Source organism: Molothrus aeneus, chromosome 5 (genome assembly GCF_037042795.1).
Source record: "Molothrus aeneus isolate 106 chromosome 5, BPBGC_Maene_1.0, whole genome shotgun sequence".
NCBI classification, from domain to species: Eukaryota; Metazoa; Chordata; class Aves; order Passeriformes; family Icteridae; genus Molothrus; species Molothrus aeneus.
The window spans coordinates 56222425-56236264 of NC_089650.1; the positions used below are offsets into that span (position 1 = coordinate 56222425).

Consider the following 13840-nt stretch of genomic DNA (forward strand, 5'->3'; position numbering starts at 1 on the left):
TATAACACCTCCAAGATCATCAAGTCCAACCTTTGACCTAATACCACCATACCAACTAAACATATCAGTGTCCTACATCAATTCATTCTTTGAACACTTACAGGAACTCCATCACTTCCCTGGGCAGCCTCTTCCAATGCTTCGCCACTCTTTAGGTGAATCCATTTTTCCCAATATCCAATTATAACTCCCCTGGTGCAACTGAAGGTCATTTCTCCTCATCATTTGTTACCTGGGAGAATACACTGACCCACACCTGGCCACAGCCTCCTTTCAGGCAGTTGTAGAACCAGTAAGGTCTCCCCTGAGCTCCCTTTTCTCCAGGTTGAACACCCCCAGCTCCCTCAGCTGCTTCTTGCAGGGCTTGTGCTCCAGACCCTTCCCCAGCTGGGTTGCCCTTCTCTGGACTCCCTCCAGCACCTCCATGTCTTTGTTGTAGTGAGGGGCCCAAAACTGAACACTAGCGTGTCCTTGCCAGTGCCAAGTACAGGAGAAAAGAGTTTTTTAATGCAATAAAAACATTCTGTACCTTGATAAATGTTACTTTTTTTGAGTGAAAAGTCAGCACACTCTTGAAAAATTTGCAATTCAAACCAAGTATTTCAAACAATGTCAGTGCACTATATCACAATTTCAATTGTTTCCCCCCCCCAACTTGATCACCAAAATAAAAAAAAAAAATTAAAAAATCATTTGGGAAATCATCACCACAACAACTGAGAGAGAAAGCCAGTTGGCACCCCTGGGACTTGGTCTTCACAAGGTCTAATCAGAAAGAAAGCATGTAAGAAACTCTACTTAGAAAGTCAGAATACATAAATTAATGACAGTATGTGACAAAATGGCTTATGGCTTTTAGGCAAGTATAGCAGATACCATTACTTAGTGGGTTGCATCTACTGTCATATTTTTTCCAAATTAATACTGTTTTTAACAAAATCATGAACATCATGTTCCACTAAAAGCATCTCTCTACACCAACAGTTACACATTATATTTTGCTAGATTTACCTAATTTAAAAAGCTGGAAAACATAAACCATAAGGTTGTGTGCCATTCAATTAAGTGCTTTATATATAAATTTCTCAGGACAGCTTTTTGTTCTATGTTAGGTGACAGTAATATTCCATTGTTGTGGGGGCCAGAGCATCTACAGGAATTAAATTATCCCTGTTGCTTTTAACTTTAAATCTACAGTTTCTTGACCATTCCCCAGTCAAGTTCTGTGCAGAAGGTTTTAAGCAACTGGCTGCAGAGTCGGGTGAGAGGATACCATGAGCTGCAGATCACATCAGCAGGTACAGAGCGCTAGCATGGAGATTTACATAGCTAACATCTGTGTCAGACTGCAGCAAAGCAGCCTCTAATAGCAGGCAGTCTTTGTCTCCTTTATGCAGCACAGCTTTTGTATCATCACATGTCTTAATCTTCCTTCCCTTTCAGGGCAGGTTTTCTGCAGAGATGGGAATGTGCACAGTGCAGGCAGTGAGGGTGTCACACCCAACAAGCTCTGCTGCTGGGCACTTGGTGGTAGGCGTACCACAAAGGCTCTAAATCCCACTTAATTGTTCTTTTTGACTGCATCAAGCACAGGCTTCCTACTCCTCTCTTCCAGGCCCTTGCTAACCCAGTGTATCAGCTATTGTCACACTGTGTTGCTCCTGCCTCTGCTTTGCTTCTGTGACAGCTGCGTGACCGCAGCTCTCCAACAGTATTTTAGTAATTTTTGCACGTGGACTGTGTTTCTTGAAATGACCCATAAGAACTGTACCTCTTTCCTTCCTCATTCTTGCAACAGACCAATTTCCTGGATGGCATATTAAAGAAGGAAACTGTGCAGGTCTAACAAGCCCCATACATATGAGGATGAGCTATGGGGCACTCCATACTTGTTCTTCTTACATGGTTTGACTTGCATAGCTAAGAAATTCAATTAACAAAATGTACAATCTTCACCTACATGCAATCACATATTCATGTCATCGGGCACTACTGAACCACAATGACAATTTAGATTCTCTGCTGTAATTACTCATGAACAAACTGATCTCAGGAGCACACCTGAAGAAGATCTTTTAGATTAGGATCTCATCTTTTTCAGTGTAATTATGCCACACAGTAGGCGTAAGTATTTCTCCTTTTCCTTCTTAGCTATTTCGCATTTGAAACATTCCTTTGCACTAACCATGAGAAAATATGATTGATTCTATGATATGCCTAAATATCCTACAGAACAGTAGGTAAGCATTATATAGGGAGACATTTCTGCAATGATCTTTATAAATACATACACACACATTTTTGTCTGCTGTTGGCTGCTTTTTTTGACTCTTCTATTTGAGCCTAAATCTCGAAGTCGTGATGGCTGGCATTCCCCAGGAACTTATTCCCAAATGGACAGCATAAATGAGGCAGTTTTTTAAAATAAAGAATAAGATTAGTGCTTATCTTCTCAGTAAGGAAAATGCCTTAAAAAATTAAATTGTGTCCTACAAAACTATCCTTGATATTAGTATATTACTATGATGATATATTGCTATATGTAATATATTGCTGTGATGGGATAGACAAAAAAAATTAACAAAAGAGTAAATGTACTCAGCTCTGGACCAAAGAGAATAGGGGTGAAAGTAGTCCCCAGATCAATGCTACCAAAAAAAAAAAAAAGTCTCTCCCTCTTGCTCACAGGCAAGGATATAAGAAACTTGAAAGGAATTATTATTTAGGACTTCTCCCTTTCAGTGTTCCAAGTCCCCAGCTCAGAGAGCACAGTTTTGCTAAAGTACTGCTTCAATCAGAAGCTGTATTTCCAAAACTCAGACTGTGATATCAGGAGAGAAAAGGCTGACAAGTAGGCGTTGAATTTGTGCCTTAAAGATGCACTCATCACTTACTAGACTGCATGCAAAACAATGTTAAGGATATAAGCTCCCAATTTTGTTGCAGTGTGTAGATGATGTTCAGAGTGAAAGATGGTTTCAAAGACTGACTGAAGCTTTGAGTTTAGGCTGATGGGGGTTCCTCCTCTGTGACTGGTTATTTGAAAGTGAATCTCCAAATTTTCATTATTTTCTTGTGTATCTAGAGGGGAAAGAGTTAGTGTTTCCATGCAATCTCAGGTTTAACAAGAAAACTAAACAAGGCTTTAACATTTCCATTTAATATTTCCTCTGGCAAGTTCGTTTTTCTTTATTTTCTCAATGAATTCTCTTTCCTATTCTATGTAATAAATATATACAATTTTCCTCATGAATGAATTGTGACATTGTAGCAAAGAAAAAATTGCAGCAATTTTTCATTCTGGCATGCTCATTATAATTCTTCACAATAATTGTGAAGACACCACAAATCAATCTTTTTCACTTTCACACAAAATTGTTATTAGAACAAGAAAAGGAATTATTCACCATAGCCCCTTAAGGATGCATTCACATTAATACAACAAATACTGTAATTCCATTTTGAACAACTTGCTATGTAAAACATGCCTTGTCTTACTCATCTTTTATCCTTCAGAATAAATCTTCTATAGCATGAAGGTCAAACCACATGAAGTCACAGATGGAATGGAATTGTTTTGGAAAACTGGTAAGCAGATACAACAGCCTACAGATTCATGCTCTATCAGTTACAGTGGAGGGAGCCTACCTCCCTAACCTAACACAAGTATGGAAGAACAATATAGCACAGCAACTAAAGAGGAGATCATCACAGATACAGATACTGAAATATTTTAGATAAAAAAGATCAGAACTATTAAATAATGACTATCAATATACACCTGCTCTAAATTTATTTTAAAATCCTTCCTCTTTCTTTCAGCAACATGGATACATTCTCATTCCAAAAAAACCTCCATTATTGTATTTCTTTCAAAATCATGAGTTTTGAGCATCCTGGTAAAAGCATTGGAAGATTATTAACTTCTCTGATTGTGTGTTATTTGGATCTCTGAGATTATCAATAATGAATGCAAACTCAGGTTAAAACAGAAAACAAAGTATGACTGTTGAGGTATAAGAATTTTGTGCTCCCACTGAGACTCTCCAAAGCAATGTGCCAGTCACTCATTTCTCTTCCCTGGGCTGGAGAGGACAACTGGAGGCAAAAAAAGGTAAAGATCATGGGTTGGGATTAGAGCAATTTACTGGAAACAGAAAAAAGATAAGGAAAGAACAGTAACAGCAACAATATTAATATTAATAACAAAAGTGTGCAAAAAAGAGGGAGTGAATCACATGTATAAAGTGCTCAGCATGAAGCTCAACTTTACTGCAGTTGCCCTGACCATTGCCTCTGTCTCAGAACTGGCATTATGCAACCACTCCCTCCGGTTCAGAACTGGTGTTATCCAACCACTCCCTCTGGCTCAGAACCGGCGTTATCCAACCATTGCCTCTGGCTCAGAACCGGCGTTATCCAGCCATTGCCTCCAGCTTAGAACCGGTGTTATCCAACCATTGCCTCCTGCTCAGAACCGGCATTATCCAACCATTGCCTCCTGCTCAGAACCGGCGTTATCCAACCATTGCCTCCAGCTTAGAACCAGCGTTATCCAACCATTGCCTCCTGCTCAGAACCGGCGTTATCCAACCATTGCCTCCTGCTCAGAACCGGCGTTATCCAACCATTGCCTCCTGCTCAGAACCGGCGTTATCCAACCATTGCCTCCTGCTCAGAACCGGCGTTATCCAACCATTGCCTCCAGCTTAGAACCAGCGTTATCCAACCATTGCCTCCTGCTCAGAACCGGCATTATCCAACCATTGCCTCCTGCTCAGAACCGGCGTTATCCAACCATTGCCTCCTGCTCAGAACCGGTGTTATCCAACCATTGCCTCCTGCTCAGAACCGGCGTTATCCAACCATTGCCTCCTGCTCAGAACCAGCATTATCCAACCATTGCCTCCTGCTCAGAACCGGCATTATCCAACCATTGCCTCCAGCTTAGAACCAGCGTTATCCAACCATTGCCTCCTGCTCAGAACCGGCATTATCCAACCATTGCCTCCTGCTCAGAACCGGCGTTATCCAACCATTGCCTCCGGCTCAGAACCGGCATTATCCAGCCACTCCCTCCAGGTTGGAACCGGCATTACCCGACCATTGCCTCCAGCTCAGAACCGGCATTATCCAACTGCTCCTTCCAGCTTGGAACCGGCATTATCCAAGCACTCCCTCCGGCTCAGAACCAGCATTATCCAAGCACTCCCTCTGGCTTGGAACTGGCATTATCCAAGCGCTCCCTCCAGCTCAGAACAGAACCACCACCACACTGCTGCCTCCCCCACACTCACTCACCCCGACCAGGCTCCAGCCCAGTCCTCGGCACAGTCCCAAACAGGACCACTCCCAAACAGGGCAACGGATGAGGCCACGCTGCTGGATGCAGGTAGGGCTGATGTACAAACACACTTTCCCATACCCATCTTACGTACCAGTTACATACAAAAATGAGATTAAAGGTATTGGTCAATCAATCTGACAAACTGATACCCTGCTAGGTTGTCTGAGCTCTTCCTCAAGCAGGCTGGGCAACAGTCCCTAAAGACAAACTTGATTCATATTTCAACACCAATCTCTGGTTTATGTTTCATATGTCTGAAACAAGACCAGCCCAAATAGCTGAAAAAACTGCAATGATTAATTTTATTGATACAAAACCATGCTCATAATGCTTTTCAAAGGTTATACTAAGAGAGCAGGAAAAACTACAATTTCCCATAAAGAGGGATACACAGTAATTTGTGAACTCAAAACACAACTCCCCTATTTTCCAAAGAAACAGTTGCTATCTAGCTTTACCAACTTGTACAATTTAAAAATGATTACTCTGCACATTTTATCAGTTTATAAATGCAGTCAAGAAATATGTGGTTGCAAAGACATCTAAACAAACACGGAAATACAGATGAAACTTCAATAAATCATCTAAACCATCTACCTAAATCATCTATGCAGTGCTGAAGTATGAATTAACACCTCTATTTCTTCAAGAAAAGGTGTTACCTTTCTTTAAAACTTCTGAGATAACACAATATTCCTGTGCAGTTTAGTCCATTGCTTTACTAAGTATTTAGTCTAAGAGTTTTCCTCAAGACAGTGTAAATATTTGTGTGTGTAAAAATTAGGCCAATCGTTATTTGTTTACTTCCTTCATTCCCTGCCACCTCCTTGGGACAAATATTGAGAGTCCTCTCTATAGCAACCTATCACAGAGCACAAGGCTTATCTACTTATTCCCAACATCTCTCTCTTCCCCCTTTCCTTGCCTTTTCTCCTCCCTTCCTCCATCACCTCAAACTTTGCCCTATAGTATGCATCTACAAAATCTTTCTTTTTTTATTAAGCCTCAAGAGTTATGACAAAAACAGCTTAAACACAGCTGTATCTAAAACCTGGCATCACATTGATTTGCAACAGTTTGCCTATTTCTGTAACTCAGCTCCATCAATGGCCTCTGAAAAATTCATATTCAACCTCTGCTCATCGTATATAGATTAAAACACTTTGATACAACCTACTAGAATCTATGCTTCAAATTTTTGAGTTTTAAAAGAAGAACAAATGAAAGTTGAATGTGAACCACTTTAAAACCTCCTGAAGTAATGCAGATAGCCTAAATTTTGTTTTCTTTTGAACAAGAATACTACTGTCCAACTATACACTGTAGTATGGAAGAGTTTTTGTATACATGCAATGCAACTGAGAGAAGAAAAAGTTTCATGAGCAGAATCTGTCACTAGAACAGCCAAAAAAACTGAACCTGGAAGGAGGCAGAAAAGCTTGCAAGCACACAGGCTCTTCTTCAGATCTGCATCAAAAGCAACAAATCTCAAGGTAACAACAAGACAGGAACGAACACTCTCCACTTGAACATCATGATGTTATTTATCAAACATTCTGAATGAAAACAGTGGTTAGCAGTGGAGGCAAATGTGCATGTTCTTTAAGCATCACTAGGCCTATGTTAATACTTCACTTTTCTACAGGAACTTTCCTCAAATTTCCAGAAAGCATAAGAGGAAACAAGAGCAAATTAAACCCTAGTTTCTGTGACTGTCTCATTTGCAGAGGAAGTGCACAGCAAATAGTCTATGCAAGAAGAACTAAAGAAAGGAAGCTGGATCAATTAGTTATGGATTGCATGGGAAACAGCCTTCATCACTAACTTTCCACAGAGCCAGAAGTGTTGTGCGGCAGATCACTGAGACAAGTTCTTCATTCCCAAGAGCCAGAGTCAGCAGAGCCCTGGCAGCCAGGAGGGACAAGCATGTCCTGGGGGCATCAGGCACAGCATTGGCAGCTGGGCAAGAGAGGGGATTGTCCTGCTCTGCTCTGGGGTGGCCTCCTCTGGAGTATTGGGGGCAGGTTTGAGTGTCTCAACACAATAAAGATCTAAAGCTATTATTCCAAAGGGGGGCTATGAAGATGATGAACGTCTGAAGGAGAAAGCCAAGGACTGTAGGAGGTCACTTGACTTACTGAGCCTGGAGGAGACTGAGGGGAGCCTTCACAGCTCTCTACAGCTTCCTGACAAGGGGAAGGGGAGGGGCAGCTACTGATCTCTTCATTCGGGTGACCACTAACAGGATCCAAAGGATCAGCATGGAGCTGTGCCAGGGAGGTTTAGGTTGGACATTAGGAAACCTTTCTTCACCCAGAGAGTGGTTGGGCACTGGAACAAGTGCCCCAGGGAAATGACCACAGCACCAGACGTGATGGAGTTCAAAAAGCATTTGGACAATGCTCTTGGGCACATGTGGTGACTCTTGGGGTGTCCTGTGCTGGGACAGGAGTTGTGATTTACTGCCAACTTAGGATATTCTATGACATATGTGCTTTAAGCAGGACCAGGGGCAGACTGAAGCACAGCATTCTCCCTGATCCAGTGGCTCTAAGATGCCTACAGCTCAGTGCACCACACCCTTATTGTTATTCAGCAAAGGATTTGAGTCTTACAGTGATGGTAATTGTAAGAAGGACCCTGACAAGGCACAATATGTTTTCTTTACTGTGCTCTGTTCATGCAGTGTAGATACAGTCTCAAATTCTGACAGCACTTTTTCTTCTGGTTTTCCTCACCATGACAATGGCAGCCTTAGTGCTTAACTGAGTTTTAGTACCAGATACCAGTGTATGTCAGCTGTGTCCTTGCTTCTCTCAGAAATGTGACATATTGGACATTTCAAATTTGGGAGTAACTACACGAGTGTAATGAACAAAGGTGAATGCAACATCACTTGAATTAAGTTTGGGGAATATTCATCACTCAGAAAAAGCAGAACCAGTGATTCTTCTTGAAGAATTCTTCTGGAATTATTGGTTTATCAATAAAGTTCTTCATTCTTTTTTCTTCTGTCACTTGATATGCTTCCACAACACTGCATCCTATCTGAGCATTTCAAAGGGAACTTTACAGTTATTTAATTCCCACCATTATTTTTGGTGCAACCCTAGCTTCTGCCTTACTCTATAAAAGGGAATAGCACTTCATTTCAGTATGCTGCCTTTCTCTGACAATTTTTAATATGCCACAGGAAAGTGGGTGCCAATCTTTTTAAGAAAAACTCAATATAGTTGAGTTGATTGAAAATCACAAGTGAAATATTGTTCCTAGGGACATTTTCTATTCTTGGCTAGAAATGTCAATTTGCTCTTCCTAAATACTAGTTTATATTTAACCATTTAATTTGATATCACCTATGCTCTTCCATAATTTCAGAAAGCAATTAGCCATTCTTTCACTAAAAGGACTCCTGTAGTCTAAACGCAGTAAAATTCACCATGTTACTTAAGTACATTGTCATGCTTCCTGCAGGAATTATTAAATTAAAAAGTAGCAGTGATATATATATAAATGCTACTCTGGGCATGACTAATCCAGTCCACACAATGGTTCAGGATACTGCAGACCAAAACTCTCATTTTGTCACTTTCTTCCTAATGGCAACTTACAGAAAGACGAATAAATTGTTCTGGCAAACTTGCTCCCAGATTTCCCCCTGTATGACGCTGCACAGAGCCTCCCACATCCTGTCTGAAGGACAAAGGGGTGCCCTTCATGCTCCCCTTTTTCCCCACACCCAAGTCTCTTGATTGCCTCAACAGTTGTTTTCCTTTCTCTTCATCTTGGTGCCACCAGATTTGAAAATAAAAATAAGGATTAACTACTTGCAGCTGTCTCATTGTTCATTCTAGCTCTATAAAGTATTTTTAATCTCCTCTTCTTACTAAACTCCTCTTGTTAAGAGTGTGATATCTATTATTCTTTGTGCACAGCCTAGAACAATGGAGTGCATTATTAACCAGCCCATGAGTAGCTGTCACCAGCACTATAAGTGTATTTTATGTACAGAGCCCACATTGCATATATACACATACATATGAATAAACACACTTCAGAGATATCTAATTAGGGAGCTCAATAAATTTTAAGAACTGGAATTCCAGAACAGCTAATTTATCCTAGCTTATTTCTGTTTTTTTTCCTCTACATACCAATGACAGTTCATTAATACATTCTCAGCATGTTAACAGGAACAGCTGTTAAATAATAAATGCTGGGCTGTATTATTTTCAGTAGGTGCTTCAGCAATTAAGCTCTGGGTGCCTAATTTCTAGCTCAGTTAGGAAAAATAACTATATCTTATGCAACCAAGCAAAATACTAGGCATTACCCAAAGAGTAACAGCAACATCAAAATACCCATTGTAGAGAATTACTGTTCTCTGGGAGGAAATGTTGGAAACCCAATGCAAATCAACACGCCAGAACCTCCTGTATTTCTGCTTTATTTAAATCAATCCACCCTCAGGCAGCACAACTCCTAGATCTGTGCAAGAGAAGTAGAGAGAACCTATGGGCAGAGGCATGACAAAAGGCACCCAGAAGTCACACACTCCCAGAATCAGTCTGCAATATCATTAATCACATGCAACATGAAACCACATTCTAGAGCTAACTCTCCTAATATTCACCACTAGCTTGGGGAAATAGTCACCAGAAGAAAATCTTCAAAAGCAGTCAAGAATCTACAATATTGCACATTTCAAATTTTAAAATAGCTCTTAGCCAAACAGCCTAAAATTAGGAGAAGCTCATATTTGAGGAAAAAAACCCTTACATTTCATTTGGTCTGCCTACATAATACATATGGCATTTCCTAAACACGAGAATCAGCTTTGACTACAGAAGGCTGTTAAGCCACCAAGCATTAAAAAAAACCCCAAACCCAACAGCTACTATTTAGCTTTTCCCCTTGCAAGGTGTCTTGATTGCCTTAATCTACAGACAACTGTTCAATTAAAAACAAGGTATTTAAAAACATGGTCAGGACTGCAAACATCCCTGTGAAATGTTTATATTATCAGCATAGTTTATGTTTTTAATTTTATATTTTAACAATCAAGTTTCTTAAATGTACTGTACTTCTCTGACAGTCATTTATCATTTAAGAAGAAAAGTAAGAACCATCACCTTTTCACAGGCTTTCTTGAAAAAATAGTCATTTTAACTATTAAAGCTACCACTAACTTAATAAAATAGTACACATGGTGGACTGCAGCATTTCCTTGCTCTAGTTTGAAATGTATTCACATGATTTACATCTGATTTACTATACCACCTGACTCATTATTCTGAATAAGATAACTGTTCTATCTCTCACAACAAGACCAAAATACATGAAATATTAATTCCCCACAGAAATTATTTCCCCAATGATTCCACAAAAATTTCAGACTTATAGCATGCTTTTAGTTTCCTTTTAAAAATAAATGTTAATTTAATATTAAATAAACATTAAGAATAACTGATCGGGGGCTTTTTGTGTCCAAGTATTAGCTTTCCAAACAATCAAACTCTCTGAATGCAAAAGCTTATCACACATCTGTTAGAAGGACTGCATTCATTACTGTCAGCTATCAATCAGTCACAGTAGAACTCTCCTTAAAACATGAAATGTGATTTGCATAGAGCCCTGCTCACTGTTGCTGAGCACCAGTTAACAAATCATTCCCTTCATTTCAAGCTACAGTACCTCATGAAGCATTATCATAACTTAAAGCATCAGAATATTTGGAATTAATTACATTTTCTTGCTTTGTGCTACCTATGTGAAGGTGGTCAAGCACTGGCACATGTTGCCCAGACCAGCTGTGCATGTCCCATCCCTGGAAGTGTCCAAGGCCAGGCTGGACAGGGCTCTGAGGAACCTGGGATGGTGGAAGGTGTCCCTGCCCATGGCAGGGGGTTGGAGCTGGGTGATCTTTGAGGTTCCTTCCAACCCAAACCACTGTGTGATTCTATTATATGCTATGCACCAATCCTGCAAACCTCCTTTTTCCTCTGCAGTTCCTCAGTAATCCCGAGGATTTTCACTACTATTTTTACATTGACAAGGGACTACCTGACTGAGGTTGTAACAATCAAAACTAGAAGTCTGGATAGAATTACTGCATTATGAAATACATTTATTTAAAATGACCTGAAGTTGAAAACAAAGAGCATTTTATACTGAATGTGGCATACTGAAATGACTAGGAGTAGCTCACATCTCCTGCTCTCTGGACTCTTTTGAGTCAGCCATGAGTCCCATTACATTTCATGGTGACTTTTATGCCACATTTTCAGATTCATAGTACTTCAAACAAGTAAGATCCAGATTCTGGGGCTCACAATTCAGGGAAAAAAAGCCTTCAAAAATTAAGCCTGAAGGACATGACACAGCAGAACAATAAGGAAAGGCTAAGGATATTAACTTTTAATGATACATAATGTTGAGGACATGTAATGGAAATAAAGTAAGGAGTCCTCTGAGCCAGCAAGAACCAAGTTATCTTGAAGAATGCACAAACCAGCACCAGGCAAGGCAGGTGCACACCCAACACAACCACATAGCACCACCACAGGAATGGTGCTTCCAGCTCTGCACAGCACAACAACACAGCATGCACACAAACCAGCCTGGGTCTGGACAACACTGAGATTTCCAACACAGCTGAACATTTCTTCATGCATAGCTGATCACGAAATTGCAGTTTCAGGCTGTCTCTGGGGTAAGCAAGGTAACGCTGCTTACATTCAGATTACATTCAATTATTCAATTCTTGCTTTCAGCCTTCAGATCTGCTAGAACTGAAATTATTTTCTTTAAGTTGGGGGGAGGGATTAAAAAAAAGCTTAGGTTTTTAATAAATTCCACAGCAACAAGAAGGGCTCATGCAAGTTCCATGACCTGAAACCTTGGCTACATTTTTTAGTGAAGCAGGTAACAAACTAAAGGTTAGCCCAAGTCCAACATCTTTAAAGAACTTTGACAAATGTCATATTACATTTTACAGGACAATCATTGTCAGCATAGTGTTTCAGCCATTATGGAGATAAATGGAATTTCATTCAGCTTACCTGATGCACGTCTGGTGAATCGGTTTACCGCTGGAGCTGAAAGAAAACAACATTTTGATTATTTTTGTAGTACTCTAACTTGCTTCAAACATAACAATGTTATACTTCATTCCAAGTGGGACAACTACAAACACCAGACAAGCATTATTTTTGTATCTTTATAAGAACCCATTCGTATTCACTTTAACTTTTAAATAGCTTTGCAGAAGATGGTACATACTAACTAAAAAGCTTTCGAGACCATTTTCAGCTTTCTAGGAGTTACTGTTACTTACTGCTGTTCATGAGTGGATGTGAAACATTTAGATCTGCATCTCCATTATTTATGGAGCACACAGAAATCGGCATTTTGCAAACAATAATGCAAGCAGGGTATGTAAAAAAATTTACTTCATTTTTACAAAATATACCTATTGGAAATCAGGCACTAAAGATACTCCTATAGAGAAAAAGATTAATTGGTAATCCCATTAAAAGATCAACTTTTGCTTTGACTAACCTTTAAAACTCCTTAGGTAAGTCAATAACAATGCCAACCCCCACCAAAACCCCAGTGCAAATGTTCCATAGTGCCATCCTGGCACATCTCCTACTGCATGCTGCAAACATTTGTAATCAGACTCCTGTCTTGTTTCCAACTGGGAGAGACTGCAAAACACGACTTAAAACACATGGCTTTGCCTCTATTTCATTTCTAATTTACCAGCTCCTCCAAGAGTTACTAGAGATAAAATAGATAAATAGTTTTATGTTTTGCCTTCCAAATACAACCTTCAGACTTCTAATTAGTAAAAACCACTGGTCTTGAACTCTACTTTCATGTGATGTATTAACTGCTGGAATAAAGAGCAAGAAGAAAATCTGAATGACCTAATTTCAAATGTGGGCAGCAGCCACATTAAAAATGTATGCCCTTACAGTGCTTATTAATATTCAACCTTAAAAACTGCTCTTCGTATTTATACAGAACTGAAAAATGAAAAATATTAACCTTTTTATTTTAACCCACTAAATTTTACATGGGAGTTATGCATCATGTCGTGAACACCTAAGCCAAGAGAAAAAAATTACTGAGAAAAGAGAAGAGAACAGCCTGAGATGCAAACTGACTTCTTATTCCTTTGGGGACAAAAAGCCAGAGCAAAGCTACAATTTCTGAACCACAGTCACAGATGGTTTGTACAAGCACATACAGGAGTGACAGGTCCAAGTGGCAAAAAAATACACTGGGAAACCCAACTACAGAGGTTTGGAGTGCTAGCCACAAGGAAGGAAACCTCTGGTTAATAAGCTGTTACAAACCCCAAACACATATATAGGTGAGCACAAGAGTAACATCACCAGCAAAGTTATTCTGAAACGTGAATTCTTATTCCCCTGAACAATTTTTCTTTAAATGAAAAGATAAAAAATGTAGACACGTTTTTATCAA

General features: G+C 39.7%; 1 protein-coding gene across 1 annotated transcript in view; it reads right to left on the minus strand.

Moving 5' to 3' along the window:
* Window positions 1-13840, minus strand: part of PRKAR2B (protein kinase cAMP-dependent type II regulatory subunit beta) — a 76713-nt gene that overhangs the window by 34073 nt on the left and 28800 nt on the right. Inside the window, exon 2 of the mRNA XM_066550818.1 lies at window positions 12409-12444. Coding sequence (XP_066406915.1) covers window positions 12409-12444 — 36 coding nt within the window. The remainder of the gene's footprint in view (window positions 1-12408; window positions 12445-13840) is intronic.